At 34.7% G+C, this 16,857-nt stretch overlaps 1 protein-coding gene across 3 annotated transcripts in view; it reads right to left on the bottom strand.

The window, feature by feature from the left end:
- Positions 1 to 16,857, bottom strand: part of gramd2aa (GRAM domain containing 2Aa) — a 68,357-nt gene that overhangs the window by 32,361 nt on the left and 19,139 nt on the right. For all 3 annotated transcript variants that reach the window (XM_056462933.1, XM_056462935.1, XM_056462934.1), the window contains exon 2: positions 13,293 to 13,394. In XM_056462933.1, the coding sequence (XP_056318908.1) occupies positions 13,293 to 13,394 (102 nt within the window). The remainder of the gene's footprint in view (positions 1 to 13,292; positions 13,395 to 16,857) is intronic.

A 16,857-nucleotide genomic window follows, 5' to 3' on the forward strand; every position in this document is an offset into this window, starting at 1 on the left:
TATGAAAGACAGAGTTAAGATGCTTTTCTTTTATCCCAAATGGATGCTATGAGGTTAAACAAGAGACCAAGACCTTAAGTATGGTGAGAATGAATGACAGCTTCTAAAATTGTCTGAGAGACATCCCCTTTTTGCCCAGTAGGCCCACCTTGTGTTTAATTTGCTAATTTAAGCTTTTTTTATATATATAAATATAATGTATAAAAAATACATTATTTGTATTACTTCATAATACTTTTACATCTGCACAATGCACAGATATTGATGTTTCATAATGTTTTTACACTACATTAATTGAATCCACCAAGCTTAGTTTACAATGTTTTCAATGTTTACATTGTTCTACTTACACTAAATTTAAATCCCAAATGTCAGAAATGACAACAGATCGTTAATTTTAATGTTATTGATTAATGCACTTGACAGATTTTATTCATTCATTTTCCTTCTGCTTTTCCTTCTGTTTTTTCAGCTAATTACCCTGTCTTGTCCCAATAGGTGGATTTAGAGGTTTTTGCAAAAAAAGCAGAAGTGGATTTAGCTGATTTTGATGCAAAAGGAAATCTACCTTGTTAAAAACCAAAGAATTGTCTGAGGTGACATTTTTGAAAAAAGTTATTTTATTTACTAGCTAATAACCTTATCATTACTTATAAAATGAAACTTCTAAACCTAATTTTAAGAGCCTGATAGAAAATGCTCATTTACAAGAAAAAGGGGTCTGATGGATTTAGGGGGTTTTGCATCTGAACTCTTCTTTTTTTTTCTGGAGAAAGTCTTATTTGTTTTATTTCGCCTCAAATAAAAGCAGTTTTTAATTTTTTAAAAAACATTTTAAGGTCAAAATTATTAGCCGCTTTAAGCAGTTTTTTTCCCATATGGGTTGCAGCTGGAAGGGCATCCGGGGGGACCCCAGATTAATAAAGGGATTAAGCCGAAAAGGAAATGAATGAATGAATAAATAAATAAATATGTCAATTAACAATTTTTTATACTTTGTCATTCAAAAATGTTTCCCGTTTATTTACAACTGTGATTTGCACCTTGATCTCTGCTCTGTCCACTTCTGATGTTGAAAATTCAACTCTACAAGTGACTTTTATTGCCATTTTAGTAGTTTGAAATTATATAATGTATAAGAAATATTATTTAGAGAAATAAAGCCTGTAAAATAACAGGAAATGTACTGGCAGTTAATTACAAGGTTTTTGTACTGTGATTTACCACACCAACACAGACAATATATCACTTTAAACTATTAAACATGTCAGTAAAAAGTCACTTTTTCAATCTTTTCAAGGTTAAAAGTTGTCAAAATAAAGATCAAGGTCCCATAATGCGATTCAAAAGCATAAATGAAAGAGGGAAAAATAAAAAATAAAAACATGAATCACAAAATATGAAAAACTGGTAATGTATAGCAATTTTGTGTGTAAACAGCCATTTTTAAATATTTTGAAATATATGTTGCACATATGACATTTTTTTTATGTGTGAAATCCAAATATGAAGGATAATGTCATATATGTAATTTGCATTATATCAAATTACCTTTAAAGGGCACCTATTTTACCCCTTTTACAAGATTTAAGTTAAGACTTTGGTGTCTCCAGAATGTGTCTGTAAAGTTTCAGCTCAAAATACCCATCAGATTATTTATTATATAATATAGAATCAGCCCATTTTGGTGCCTGACTACAGTGTAGCTGTTTTTGTAGTCTTTGGCTTTAAATCCAAACAAGCTGCTTTTCCCCGCCCACAGCTCCGACGTGCGTGTCTGCTCCTCATGCATTACTTCAGATAAACAGCAGTCAGTGATAGAGACAGACTCAGACGAGGCTGAAAAACGGTCACGAGTCAAAAATACCAAATAAGTTTATTTGATGTATTTGTGGTGGAGTCTATTCAAGCCTTTCTAAAATGATGAGTCACATGCATGATTTTACTCTCTTTATTACAAATATGCTGTTTTAAAAACGTTTAAAACTTATAAATTTAATTATTGATGTGCAGTTGATCACAGAGAGTTGTATCATATGTTTTAATCCCAGTTTCTTTGAATAAAATGTTCTGTGGGCATGTGTATTCATGTTATAATGGAGACATGGCACCTGTCAATCAATTCGGTGGGCGGGGAAAACTGCACTTCTACATCAGGTTGCAGTGGGCCTCAAAATCACAGGGATTTGGATCCTATTGGATCCTAAAGAGGCTCACTGTCTTTATATCACTCCAGTATGACAATGGACATGTTATACCTACTCACAGTTTTATCCGTACAGCTTACAAAAGTTCATTTTCATCATAGGTGCCCTTTTAATCTGCTCTACTGTAGTGGGAACATCCTATAAGTGACACTGGATAAAACCTTCAACTTCAATGACAGCCCGAAGCGAAACAATGACAACTAATGACATCAGAGGCCATCAGAAATGAGATGATCAAATCATCAGTCATTCAGGACACTAACACTCTCTATTCTCCATCCCCTGAGAGAAAGAGCTGCAGGAGCACAGGCACATGGCCAAGAGTGCAGCAGAGGCTCACTGCACTGCTGCTGACAGGACGAATGCACCCGTTAAGCTTTTATCATCATTCAACATAACAGGGAACACAGCTACACACACACTCGTCAACAGAAACATGTTTCGTTTCACACATCATTGTTCCAGAGAAGATAATATTATGTCCCCTTAGGCCGCTATTATTTCTGCTGCCTTCGATAAAAATGAACATCCGAGTCTATTATAGATGATGCTCTATTGTCATTTGAACACATAAACAATGGCTCGAGCAGTGCTAACTGAGTTGTTAAACAGCTGAACGGTTTCAATAATGATTAAAAACAAGCAGAAATCCCTGGCAGTATCTTATAAGTGTGTGATAGCTGTGAAAACTGTGTTATGAGCTACACGTCAAGTGGTTTCCTGTGTGGTGAGTGAGATCAGAATGGCATTTCACACTGTAGAAAATGTGAACCGGAAGTATGAAGTTTCTGTTGGTACAGTATGTAATAATACATGTAGACATTTCCCATATTCTGCATGTAGGTCTACGTTGTTTGGACTTGAATAAATTAAATTACACTGTTGGGTGTAATTAGTTAAAAAAGTAAATAGTTATTGAAAATAAATGCCTTTTCTGCTGAAAAAGTAAAGTAAGGGATTACTTACATTTTTTAAGGTAAATTACAGTTACTTATTATATATACCTGCCTTAAATACTGTACATACCCAGCAGGCACAAAACTTCATATTAGGTGAGATTTAGTGTCTAAGGACAGCGTTAGTTTGACGTCTAATAACGATGATATTTGGTTGATTTTAGGTTGTGTTGGAAAGTGACCAAAATCCAACGTCGAGCCAACATCTTAAACAAACTGTCAAATAAATGTCAAATACTGACATTTATTCATCAGGTTTGGCAATCAAAATCCAACATCTGATAGATGTCATATTGGTAATGTCCACACAGCGTCATCATCATTGGATATTGACATTTGGTTGTTTTTAGGTTGCGTTGGAAAGTAAACAAAATGCAACATCTTTCTGATGTTGGACACTGATGTTGGGTTCTGACAAGCCGATTTTCATTTCCAAACAAAAGGCAACGTCCCACAATGTTGGGGTACAACGTCATTCTTACGTCATGTTGACATCCTGTGCCTGCTGGGAAAATTCAACAGTTCTGTTTAAATCAATTCAGATATTATATAACATAATATGTAATATAAATATTTGTTTTTCAGATTTTTTGAATAATAACTACATTGTTTCCATCAAAGAAAGTTCAAAAGAAACAATTAAATAAGAACTGAATCTCAATATCGTTAGTATGAAATATGGCATCATGATTTATTATTTATTATTTTGAAAAGGTTCATGATTTGATATATATTATGTTTAACATTTCCTAAATGTTAAATTTTTAATTAAAGGCCCTGTTGAACTCAGATTTAAAGAATTTAAGGTTAAAGTAAAAGATCACACAGACATAGAGAGAACATGCAAACTCCACATAGAAAGGCCCCCTGTGATGTTCTTGCTGTGAGGCAACCGTGCTAACCATTTAGCTTAAAGTAACTAAAGCAAGTTAACTAAAAGTACACAAACAGGGGTGCATTTCTTAAACAATGACATAACTCGCTGGCTGAACTGTCATAGTATGATGCATCGTTTGAGAAAAGAATGATGTAGTGACAAGTGTTTGCCAAAACTCGTAGTTTCTCTGTCGCAGATCCATTGTTTGAACCACGTTAGTTATAACTTACAATGCTCATAATGATACTCTAAACGGGGTGGAGTAGCAGCTTATTTAGAGAAGAACCCCATAATTTATTTGTGCAAATTATATTGTTTTACACACACATGCATTTAAAAAAAAATCCAATATTAATTTTGGTGAAAACATGCACTCGTCTTCCATATTAATTGAAACGTATGTAAATGGCACATATAGGGCCTGTATTTCCTTTACAAATATTATTGAGAACATTACATATTCTATTCTAAAACATAAAATCACTTACAAACGCTAACACATATTCTAATATCATATATGAATCACATAAATAAATGAATATTGAGGCTATATATTAAGAAATGAAATTTAGTATTTATTGTTTGTTATTTATTATTCTACTTTAACAATAATATTAATAATATTAATGATGATGATATTATTATTAAGTAGAATATTGTTTATTTATTTTTTATTTTTTGAAAAGTCTACTTGTACAGTTTGACACATGCAAACCGCTGCGGAAATGTTCTAACCAGCGGGGCCATGTCATATACAATACAGATACTTAATAAATAACCTACTATAAATTAAAAGCATTAACGTATGCTATATTTTTTGTTTTCACAAACTTTTGAAATGTAACATAAATAACCTTTCGTCATGAGCCACGGCTGTGCTCAAAATGTCATAAATATTTTCAAAGTGCACTGCGAAGGAAACGCTATTTTAAATATGAAGTTTGCTAACTGTAAAAATACTTTGAAAGCAAATTACACCTAAGAGAGATGACTTTAATGCTTTTTTTTTTATCATTCCAAGTTAAAATGTCAGAATGTTTTAAACGAATAGGACATGGGGGGTAACTGGGAACAGAACACAGCCAGGAACTGTTTCTAACTACAGCTCCAGAGGTGTAGTTGCAAGCATACAAGTTTGCAACGCAGTTTGCGAATGTTTGTTGGAATGGTGGATTTGGGAAACGGCAAATCAACATGACCTAGTGGTTAGAAAGTCAGACTACTGTTTAAAAGATTGCAGGTTCAAGTCCTAGCACCAGAAGTGATTGTATTTGTGTGTTTGTGTGCACTTAAATGGGTTAAATGCAGAGCCCACATTCATGCGGAGTATGGGACACCATTCTTGGTTCACGACCTAACTTTCCTTCCTTCACAAACTAATTTAAATACATTTTAGTTATCTTAAAGTTGTATACAGTATGTATTAATACCTTAAAGGAAAAACGTCACTCAAAGCTGAAAAACCATTGACTTCCATAGAATTTTGTTTTCCTGCTATGGAAGTTAATGTTTAAAGGTGTTCAGCTTTCTTCAAAATACCTTCTTTTGTGTTCGACAGAAAAAATAAACTCCTGAAGGTTTGGAACCACGTGAGGGTTTGTAAAAGTGAGAACATTTTCATTTTTTGGGTCAACTATCCTTTTACAGTTTACTATTGTTACACTTACAATGCATTTTTAGAAAGTAAAAGTAGGCCAACTTAGTCCCAAGTGCTATTAAATTACACTTGAAAATATATTACTCTCACATTGATGTTAGCATACTTACAACACTTACATATAGCATAAACTACAGTGAATATGCTAAATAGTTTCATAGTTCTTCTAGTGGAAATAAACAGCAGTCATCATCTGCTTGCAGGTACTTTTAAACATGACAGTAAGATATAAATAGAGGCATAATACAATTGCTGCTGTGTGTTTTGAGCTATCCAGACATGAGTCACGCGCTCTTATTATGCTGTGCTCTGGTGCATGGTGACTGCAGCTTGTCACAGTTGTGGGCTCATCTTGCCCGGCCTGCGGAGGTGGAGAGTTACCAGAGTGGCAGGGTGTCTGTGTGCCCTTGGCTGGGGTTCTGCATAGGCAGGCATGATTAACGGCCAAAATGCATCAAGAGCCAGAAAGGGAATATGTCCCAGTGGCAGCGATACGGTCAATAATTCATCTAGAAGCAAGTAAAAGGGGACAAAGATCGTCAAACTTGGATTTTTTTTTTACTGAGGAAACATAATACAGCCTCTGTGATGGTGAGCTGTTCAGTCATTCTGCCCTGTGGAAGTCAGCTGTCTGGACAGAATAGATGACTGTGTGAGCACATGATATATTGTGCTCAAATAAAACCCCATCTGGAAACACATTCCTACAATTGCATTCAGCCACAGAGCCGGATTATGTAGGAACTCCAAAACATAAAGGACCCTATCATACAGGCGTATGATGCCCAAACATAAGGCGCAAGACGTGTTTGGCGCGATTTGATGCTATTTTCAGACCAGCGCAACTCTAATTTTGACGTTTTTTGTCACATTGTTTAAATAGCAAATCCATTTGTGATACTTTGTGGACTCATGGGTGTGCTGGTCTATAAAGAAGGTGTGTTAAGGCGTAATGTTGGTGCCATTGACTAACTAAAAGCTAGTCTAAAGTCCAGTGCAGAGCGCGTTAGTTATGTGCCTGTGCAAGTCCAAATACTTACACATTGCACAATACACACAGAATTTACATCAATACACAAAAATCTTTAAAATGAAAAACATTCAAGGAATTAAATGTTACAAAAACTATTATTTTCTACATAAATATAAAAACCACTGAATCCTTTTTTCAGTTCCTCATGACAATTTGCATTTGTATAATGTTATTATTATTAGCAGTATTATTTATTATATGCATATTTATATTTGTTTTAATAAAAACAAGTTTAGATTTGTCTACCTGTTAATTCTGTCCTGCATCACCATTTGGGGCATAAGAATAGGACATGTGATTGGATATAACTTTTTTGACCACACTTCATTATTATTGTTCATTTATTCGTTTGCTTGGAATTAGAATTGAAATCAGAAATAGTTTTGAAACAAATCTTTGCACTTAACAAATGAAATAAATATGTAGGCTAATGGATGTCTTTATTTACTTATTCATGAAAGTAAAATGTAAAAGTAAAGAGAAAGAGAAAGTAAAGAGGTCGTATAGAGGAGGTTCATTCTTTATCCTTGCGCTGCAGCTGATCTGTTTAACTGTTTTCTCTCCAGTGAAGCGTTCAGTTTTTTTCACTTTTCCACTACACAGCAAAAGAATAAAACTAAACCTTAAAAAAACTAAGATGTACACATTTATTCAAAAGTTGAATAAAATAAGGATATTATAATATTTGACCTAGATACAACTATTTGAAAACCTGGAATCAAAGAATTTTAAAGAAATCCAAATATTGAGAATTGCCCAAATGAAGTTCTCAGCAATGCACATTACTAAAAAATTTCCAAAATGGCGACGCAGTGGCGCAGTAGGTAGTGCTGTTGCCTCACAGCCAGAAGGTCACTGGTTCGAGCCTCAGTGGAGGGTGGAGTTTGCATGTTCTCCCTGCATTCACGTGGGTTTACTCTGGGTGCTCCAGTTTCCCCCACAGTCCAAAGACATACGGTACAGCTAAATTGGGTAGACTAAATATTCCGTAGTGTGTGAATGAGTGTGTGGATGTTTCCCAGAGATGGGTTGTGGCTGGAAGGACATCAGGGCTTAAAAACATGCTGGATAAGTTGGCTGTTCATTCCGCTGTGGCGACCGCAGATTAATAAAGGGACTAAGCCGAAAAGAAAATGAATGAATGAATGAATTTCCAAAATGCCTTCATGGAACATGATCTTTACTAAATATTTTAATGAAAAAAACAAAAAAATTTTTTTTTAAATCTCTCATTTTGACTCTTATAATGTAAACCCATTTAACAAAAGACTGAATATAGAAGAATACATGAGCCTGGACCACAAATACAGTCTTTTGTTAAATGGGTTTATAGAAAAACCATACTGAGAAAACATAGTAGTATTTCTGTTACATTGCCTTTTATTTCTGAATGCAAGCTACATGACAAATGACTCTTATGGCTGAAAGTTACCAAATTAACCTCTGAACCATTAAGATGATATGGATATGATATTGTGTAAAGTTACAAAGTTTAAATTTATACTTTATAAAGGTACATTATGTGACTTTAGTTCAAAATGAAGGGTTTAAGATTAACCCATCTTCCTAGAGTAGCAAGATGACCACACACTTTCTTGCTTGATAGGTTTCTTTTATTACCAACATTTTGGGCAAGAGCCTTTGTCAAGTTATGGTTTCATACCTATATAAATAGACAAATACAGAGTGTTTAATGTCCCTGATTTTTTTCCCTCTTAATGTTAGTTGTAGGTTGGAATGAGATTGTTTACGCCTGTGAGTAATCGTCTATTCCTACACCTCAATGAACAATTAATGTGATACTTATTAATAGTTATTAAGATGATAACTGGTTTATATATAGGGTAGGATTAGGGGTGTGGAATGAGTACTTTATAAGTATTAATAAACAGCCAACATGTAATAAGCCACTAGTTAATAGCAAACTTTCAGAACTTTCACTTTGAGCAAGTACAATTTTTTTATAAACAATGCAATGGCCTTATGACATCAACTAAATTCACCAATAACAAATACAAAATGCAAAAATATGCAATTTACGAAACTTAAATTATAGCACTGCTGTAATTTTGAAAATAATACAATTAAATTAAATTGTATTTAATTTAGCTTAGAGGTTTTAATTTAGCTAAGAGGTCAGGCAACAGCAAAACGCAATAACTTTGTTTGCACAAGTGTAGTATGTCTGCACTTTCATTTGTCCATAGGTTTTTGTTTCATACTCATGAATAAAAAAGTAGGTCAGGCTACTTCTATATATAGTAAAATGCACTTAAAGACACAACAGCTACACCTCAAAGCAAAAAGACTTTATAGCAATGGCAATATCTAAACCAGCTACTTGGTATGTTTGTCTAAAAAAAAAGCTTTACCAAGATAAATTTGCATCCGGTATCTGATATAAAAAGTGTTTAGAATTTTGTAAAGCTAAAGCACATTTACATACAGTATACAAATCTAAAAATCCCTCTCTGTATAAAACATTAGTTGAGTTTAGAATATAATGATATCATTGGAATCATGTTCAGAATGAAGATACGACATACGCAAAAAAGATATTTAAAAAAAATCTGAAAACCTGCAACCATTGACTTTCATAGAATTTGTTTACTATGGAAGCCAATTGTTACAGGGTTTCAGCTTCTTTCAAGATATCTCCTTTTGTGTTCAACTAAAGAAAGAAAGTCATAATGGTTTAAAACCATTTGAGGGAGAGGAAGTAGTGAAGAAATGTTCAATTTTGCAAGAACTATCCGATTAAAGGAACAGAATCAAGCCATTTTAATAAGCATTTTAGTGCTATTAGTAATGCTATGCTTTAGTTTTCTTTCACAATAGCTGGAAGTAAAAAAAAGAGTACAAAATAAAGCTAAAATACAATGACAAAATTTATTATTTTGTCATTGTATTTTCTTTGATAACAAGGGAGCCATCTAGGGGTTCAGGGGCAGTGTGCAACATGTGTACTCTACATATAGTGAGAATCGTCTCTGGGATTTAGTATCAGTACCGAGGTATTAAATTCTTGTATTGTACTGAATCTGAAACGTTTTTAAATGTATTAAAAACATTAGGAACAACTTAAACCACACAGACACAAACATCTCATATTCAGTGTGGCCTTATAATCCTTTTAAAAAGTTATATTTTTGTTGGTGCCAATAGGCTAGTGGTTAGTTCATCAACACATACAACATGTGTGCTGAACAGTCAGAATTGTTCAAAAAAGCTTCAAGATGGAAAATTGTATTCAACCAAAGTTGTGTAAACTAATTGCAGTGATGAACCGTCCTTCTACTGAAGCACAACAAGTTTAACGTACTATCTTTGGGCCAGACATATTTTTGCTGATGTTAGCAAAATGCTAATGCCGAGACAGCATCAACAATCCGTGCACGTCAAAAGGACACTGGATGACTGCAGCAGCGCAAGCCTGTCAACAACAAAAAAAAAACAACAACTGCAAAGCGAACTCATTCCTTCATTACATAAATCGTCACAGACTGCAGAGCCATCAACATTGTTGAGGACTGAACCAGTTACCATCAGGGTAAACTACTGATACAAGTATATGTGAATGTATGAAACTGAAAAAAGCTGAAAAAAATTTTAGTCTGTTTGCAGAAGGCACTTCCATTGCAAACCCAGGCTCATTCTGAAAACTCACCACTTTATACATTACTGGAGAGCGCCAAATATGTGCCAGGAGCTACTTTTTTTGCAGTTTTTATTTATGGGAATCCACCAGAGGCCCCCGTGTACGCTTTTTCAGATCTCAAATATCTCTCTCGAGTGCCATTTGCATTTGCTGTACTCGTGCAAATCCACCAGAGGCTGCTGTAGACTGACTGAATGACTGACTGACTGACTGACTGACTGACTGACTGACTGACTGACCGATCGACTGACCCACCCTCCTTCTTCCCTAAACCCAACCAATAGTGTTTTCAAAAGCAGAAATTGACCCACCCACCCACTTTCCTAAACCCAACCAAGTTTTAAAAAGCTATCCAGAAAAAGAAAAGCCCTTGCCTGATTTTTACCACATTTTCAGATTACCTCATTCTCACTATCATATTCACTTGTTTATTTTATTTTTTGGCTTCTGTTTTTGTCTTACCTGCTTTCTGGAACCGTTTTTTGCCAGACTCGAACCTTGTTGTCGTGGTCAACTCCTCTCTGCATCTCAAGTCTGCTAACGTACATGGCAAGCTACTGGACAAACTGGTAACAGCTGGAAAGCTGTCCATAGGAAGGTAAGCGGTCAGCTGGTAAGTGTGAAAAGGAACGGCGTCATACCGCCTGGTAGTGTTCATTTTAGAGATAAAATGCAGCCATACGTACCTCTGGCTACATAATTGGCGATCTCCAGAAATGTATATGGCTACGTTTTCAGCATGAGCCTAGTATGTTGTCCATTGCGCAATGCAGAACACTGAACTTGAGTAAGTAACCAAAAACTTCAGCTAACAGCGCAGCTAATTGATGACATCTGCACTTATTCGCTTTAGGCAAGTTAAAAACAATAAATTATAACAATTATAAGATAATAAAACTTGAGGATCTGCTTCTTTTAACTAGATTGTCATGCATTTCTTTCGGTCAACACTGTGAATGTGCAGTTAAATCATATATTTTAAATTTACTATCGAGATTAATCACAGACCATGAATGTGATTAATGCATTCAATTACTTTAAATGAATTGACAGTCCTATTTAAAACATATAGATGTGGTTTAGACAATCTGCTCATTCAACTATTCATAAACATTCAAACCAAAACTCTGACTGATGAAGAAAAGTGATTTAAGAAATTTTGAAAGTGTCTGACAATTTCAAAAACGGATCTGCTTTCTAAAACCAAAGACATCTTGGCTCAGCCAGAACATGAATTGCAGAATTGCTTAAAGGGATAGTTCACACAAAAACACTTAATGATAACTACACACTATGAATCATTTACTAAGCATTAGCATCTAGTGAATTCATTATTTGTTAAGCATTAACTCTACATTAATTAGCATTAGTAAGCATGTTATAACTGCAGCTACAAATGCTCTATTCTTGACTTTCAACCACATTTATAATTTGCATAATAATTGTATTTTCATACTTTGTTAATGATTTATTTTTCATTACTAAATTAAGAACTGCATTATTTACAAACCAGTTATTTAAGCATAGTTGGTGTTTTTTAAGATCATTCAGAATAAGTTATTAAATGATTAATTAGCTATTAAAATTAACATTTATAATTCTTATTATTCAGGCATGTACTAATAGTTAATTTATATGTTAATAAACACTTTACTAACTCAACTTCATCCAGTTTTGTGACCTAATCTAAAGTGAAGAGCATTTATGCTTTATAAATCCCTTATAAATGACAATTAAAGGCTCTATCAAATGAACAATCATCTTTGCAATCTTATCTAAAACGTAAAATTTCTGTAAAGTTTAAACACTGACAAATAACAGGAATGGAAAAATACAACATAAAACTGGATAAAACAACAACAATATAATAATTTAACAATACAATAAGATGCAATATTTAAACTGTACAGTAATTTTATTTTAGTAGTAGATTTATTTTTATTTGATACAGTTTCATCTGTGTACCTTCAAACGAATAGGAATGAATAATCTCGTTTATGTTCTTTATTCCTGTTAAGAATTTAACTGACCCTTTAATTGTCATTTATAAGGGGATTTATAAAGCATAAATAGTCCTCACTTTAGATTAGGTCACAAAACTGGGTAAAGATTATAATTCTGACTTCATAATTCTGGCTAATAATTCTGACTTCAACTGTAAATGTTTGGAACCACTTAAGTGCAATTACATTTTCAGGCAACACTTTCTAATAACACACTATGAATCATTTATAAAGCATTAGCAAATAGCAAATAGTTCATTCATTATTTGTTAATCATTACCTCTACATTAATAGACATTAGTAAGCAGTTCATAAATACAACTACAAATGCTGTAACATAACTGAGCCTTTAATTTCCATGTATAGGGGATTTGCAAAGCATAAATGGTCCTCACTTCAGATTAGGTCACAAAACTGGATGAAGTTGAGTTTATAAAACATTTATTAACATACAAAAGAACTATTAATATATGCCTGAATAATAAGATATATAAAAGTTAATTTGAAAAGGTTATTAATCGTTTACTTTACGCATTCTGAATGATCTTAAAAAAAACACCAGCTATTCTTAAATAATTAGTTTGTAAATAATGCAATACTTAATTTAGTAAAGAAAAAATAATTATTAACAAAGTATGAAAACAACCATTATGTGCTTATAAATCAAGAAAACAGCATTTGAAGATATGAACTGCTTGCTAACATCTATTAATATAGAGTTAATGCTTAATAAATAATGAATTAACTAGTTGCTAATGCTTAATGAATGATTCATAGCAGTGATTATAAAGTTACCAATTTTCGTTTTTGAGTAATTTTTCTTGCATAAACTACTAAAACAGTTTATCTTATTATATAATGATGAAGCTTAGTGTAATTTTACAGTCATGTAAGAACTTGCCTGAAATGCATGTCATCGTCCTTCGAAGGCTCTGACTGATCATGAGGCGTCAGGAGCCCGACATCTTCAGCCTGATCCTGATGATCACTCATGCTCTTAGGCCTGCAATATACACAAACACACTCATTAAAACGCATCACACACACTTCTAATGAGCAAACATCAACATTCAGCCTTTAACCTCAGCAAAAATGAAATAAAACACACGCTATTTATGGGGTTCAATTAAAAAGGTGTGATAAATGGAGCACCGCTGCTGCTGAGAAAACTGAATTACTGTCACCATTATCGCCGCGTGTTGTCTTGGCCTATTTTTGCCCTTGTTATATTTAATTGGGGTGGTTCATTAGGTTTGACTCATCTCTGTGTGCAGACGGACCGTTTCCTGTTTTTGAAGGTCACAGCATTTGATCTGCAGCTTAACGCACTCCTGAGACTTAAAGCACACTGCTGTATCGTGCATACACGCAGCTGGTGTGCTGCACCTCCAAATCGCCTAACTAGCAGATCTCCTGCTGGCTTTGTGCTAATGCATACAGGACAGAAACCAGAGGAGGCCAGAGAGCTAGGTACGCAAACCCTCCATGTTTTAAACTTGAGTTGGATCACAGATATTTAATTTTTTAATAACGCTTTTTATAAACGTTATGCGGGCTATACCGTGGCGCAGTGAGCAGCACAATCGCCTTACAGCAAGAAAGTCGCTGATTCTAGCCTCGGCTGGGTCAGTTGGCATTTCTGTGTGGAGTTTTCATGTTCTCCCCGGGTTTTCTCCGGGTACTCTGGTTTCCCCTTTACAAGTCCAAAGACAAGTGGTACAGGTGAATTGGGTAAGCTAAATTGGCCGTAGTGTATGTGTGTGATTGAGTGTGTATGGGTGTTTCCTAGTGATGGGTTGAAGCTGGAAAGGCATCCGCTGCGTAAAACATGTGCTGGATAAGTTGGCAGTTCATTCCGCTGTGGTGACCCCAGATTAATAAAGGGAATAAGCCGAAAAGAAAATGAATGAATGAATAAACTTTATACACACCTATTTATTAAGAGGGATCTTATTTTATGTAAGACCTTAGATTCGGTGACATTGTCTATGCTGAAACTTCGCTCTGAACTATTTATAGGAAACATAATTAAATTTTTTAGATAGAAAACAAAGAGTTATAGTTGATACACAATTAATAAATAAATGCTTGACATCTGCAACTTCCTGGGTATAATTTGTCTATTAATTATCTTATGATATAAAAGTACTGTTTATAATGATTTAAAAGTATATTATATTATATTATATTATATTATATTATATTATATTATATTATATTATATTATATTATATTATATTATATTATATTATATTATATTATATTATATTATATAAAAGTTTTTTTTTTTGTGTGTGTTCCATCCTATAATTTTTTTTTTGTTGTTTCCAGATTGTTTAGAACCCCCTTTTGCATTTTGTTTTATTGTCAGGAAAAAATTTTCTTTGGCTTCCATATGTTTTTGATTATTTCTTAATGTTGTAAACAGGTTTTTAGCACTAGCTTACACTGTTAACAATGTCCTGTAGAATCTACAGTAAAAAAATAATTACAGCAAAATTCTTGTTGTATATGTATTAACAGTATTGTATATGTTTACTCTAAAATATGCAGTAATTTTCACAACTTTAAAAATGTTGCCATTCCTTTTCACATCACTTAAAAGATATTTAGAGACTGGAGGCACCAAGTGATGAAGTGTTTCAGGTGTAATTTTGTCCCATTATTCATACAAAACAAGTCTTAAGATGGGCAACAGTATACGGGGTCTTCGTCGTTGCATTTTGTGCTTCAATATGCGCCACACATTCTCTATTGGAGACAGTTCAGGACTGCAGGCAGGCCAGTCAAGTACCTGTATCCTCTTTCTCCAAATCCAAGACTATGTAATGTGTGCAGAATGTGGTTTTGCATAGTCTTGTTGAAATATGCAGGGGCGTCCCAGGAAAAGAAGTCAGCATATTGTACTTCAAAATCTCTTTGTACTTTTCAGCATAAATGATGCAATCACAGAAGTGCAAGTTACCTTTGCCAAGGGCACTGACGCAACCCCATACCATGACAGACCCTGGCTTCCTGGATGGTCCTTTTCTTTTTAGGTCCGAAGCACACAGCATCCTTTTCCCCCAAAAAATACCTGAAATACTGATTCATCTGACCACAGTACACATTTCCACTGTGTGATGGTCCATCCCAGATGCCTCAGAGCCCAGAGAAGTCCAGGGCACTTCTGGACACTGTTAACATAGTACTTCCTTTTGGCACAGTACAGTTTTAATTGGAATTTGTAGACGTAACTTCATATTATGGTTCTTGATAAAGGTTTGCCAAAGTAGTCCTGAGCCCATGTGGTGATATCGCTTATAGATGAATGAGGATTCTTGATGCAGTGCCACCTGAGGGATCGGAGATTACGGTTGTTCAGCTTATGCCTGCACCCATGTCGTTTACACAGTGAAACTCCTCCAAATTCTTTGAATCTTTTAATTATGTCATGCACTGTTGAAGGTGGGACGACGTGGTGGCGCAGTAGGTAGTGCTGTAGCCTCACAGCAAGAAAGTTGCTGGTTCGAGCCTCGCCTGGGTCAGTTGGCATTTCTGTGTGGAGTTTGCATGTTCTCCCCGCGTTCGTGTAGGTTTCCTCCGGGTGCTCCAGTTTCCCCCACAAGTCCAAAGACATGCGGTACAGGTGAATTGGGTGGGCCGTGGAGTTGTCTGTGGTGTGTGAGTGTGAATGAGTGTGTGTGGTTGTTTCCCAGTGATGGGTTGCGGCTGGAAGGGCATCTGCTGCGTAAAACATATGCTGGATACGTTGGCGATTCATTCCGCTGTGGGAACCCCAGATTAATATAGGGACTAAGCCAAAAGAAAATGAATGAATGAACTGTTGAAGGTGACATATCCAAATGTCTTCCTATCTTTCTTTGAGGAACATTGTTTTTAAACATTTCAATCATTTTCTCTTTCATTTTAAATCATGACAAACTTTTCTAATTTGGGTGAACTGTCCCTTTAAAGTCTTCCTATTATGGTTTATGAAAGCTCGTAATTTGGATTTGGAAGTCCCCAAGAACAGATTGACATGCATACAAGGTAAAAAAAATCAACTTAAAAGATAAAAAAGATCATTGTCTTTTAATTAACAACTCTCACTTAAGTTGCTCAACAAAACATTTTCCAAATCCCTCCTTCCAAATCTCTTCTCATTCCTGCATGATGCTAATCTGGGGTGAGTGGTCCAATGATTCTGTTTGTTATACACTTTCCCAATTCAAAACTAGATTAAAGACCTATCTTTTTAGTAAAGCATACACTCATTGCATCACTTAGCGGTATGATACATGAATGTGCTCCACGCAGGTTTCTGCATCTCATTTATGTACACTATGAACACCAGCTACGCTAATTATTCTCTCAATTCTCTATTTCCACCTCTCAAGGTTTTTTATTTCTTCACTTTCGCCAATTGGTGAATCGCCAGTTTTTTCCTGGCCGCTGTCGCCACTGGCTTGCATGGTTTGGGATCT

This window comes from Danio aesculapii, chromosome 7 (assembly GCF_903798145.1).
Source record: "Danio aesculapii chromosome 7, fDanAes4.1, whole genome shotgun sequence".
NCBI classification, from domain to species: Eukaryota; Metazoa; Chordata; class Actinopteri; order Cypriniformes; family Danionidae; genus Danio; species Danio aesculapii.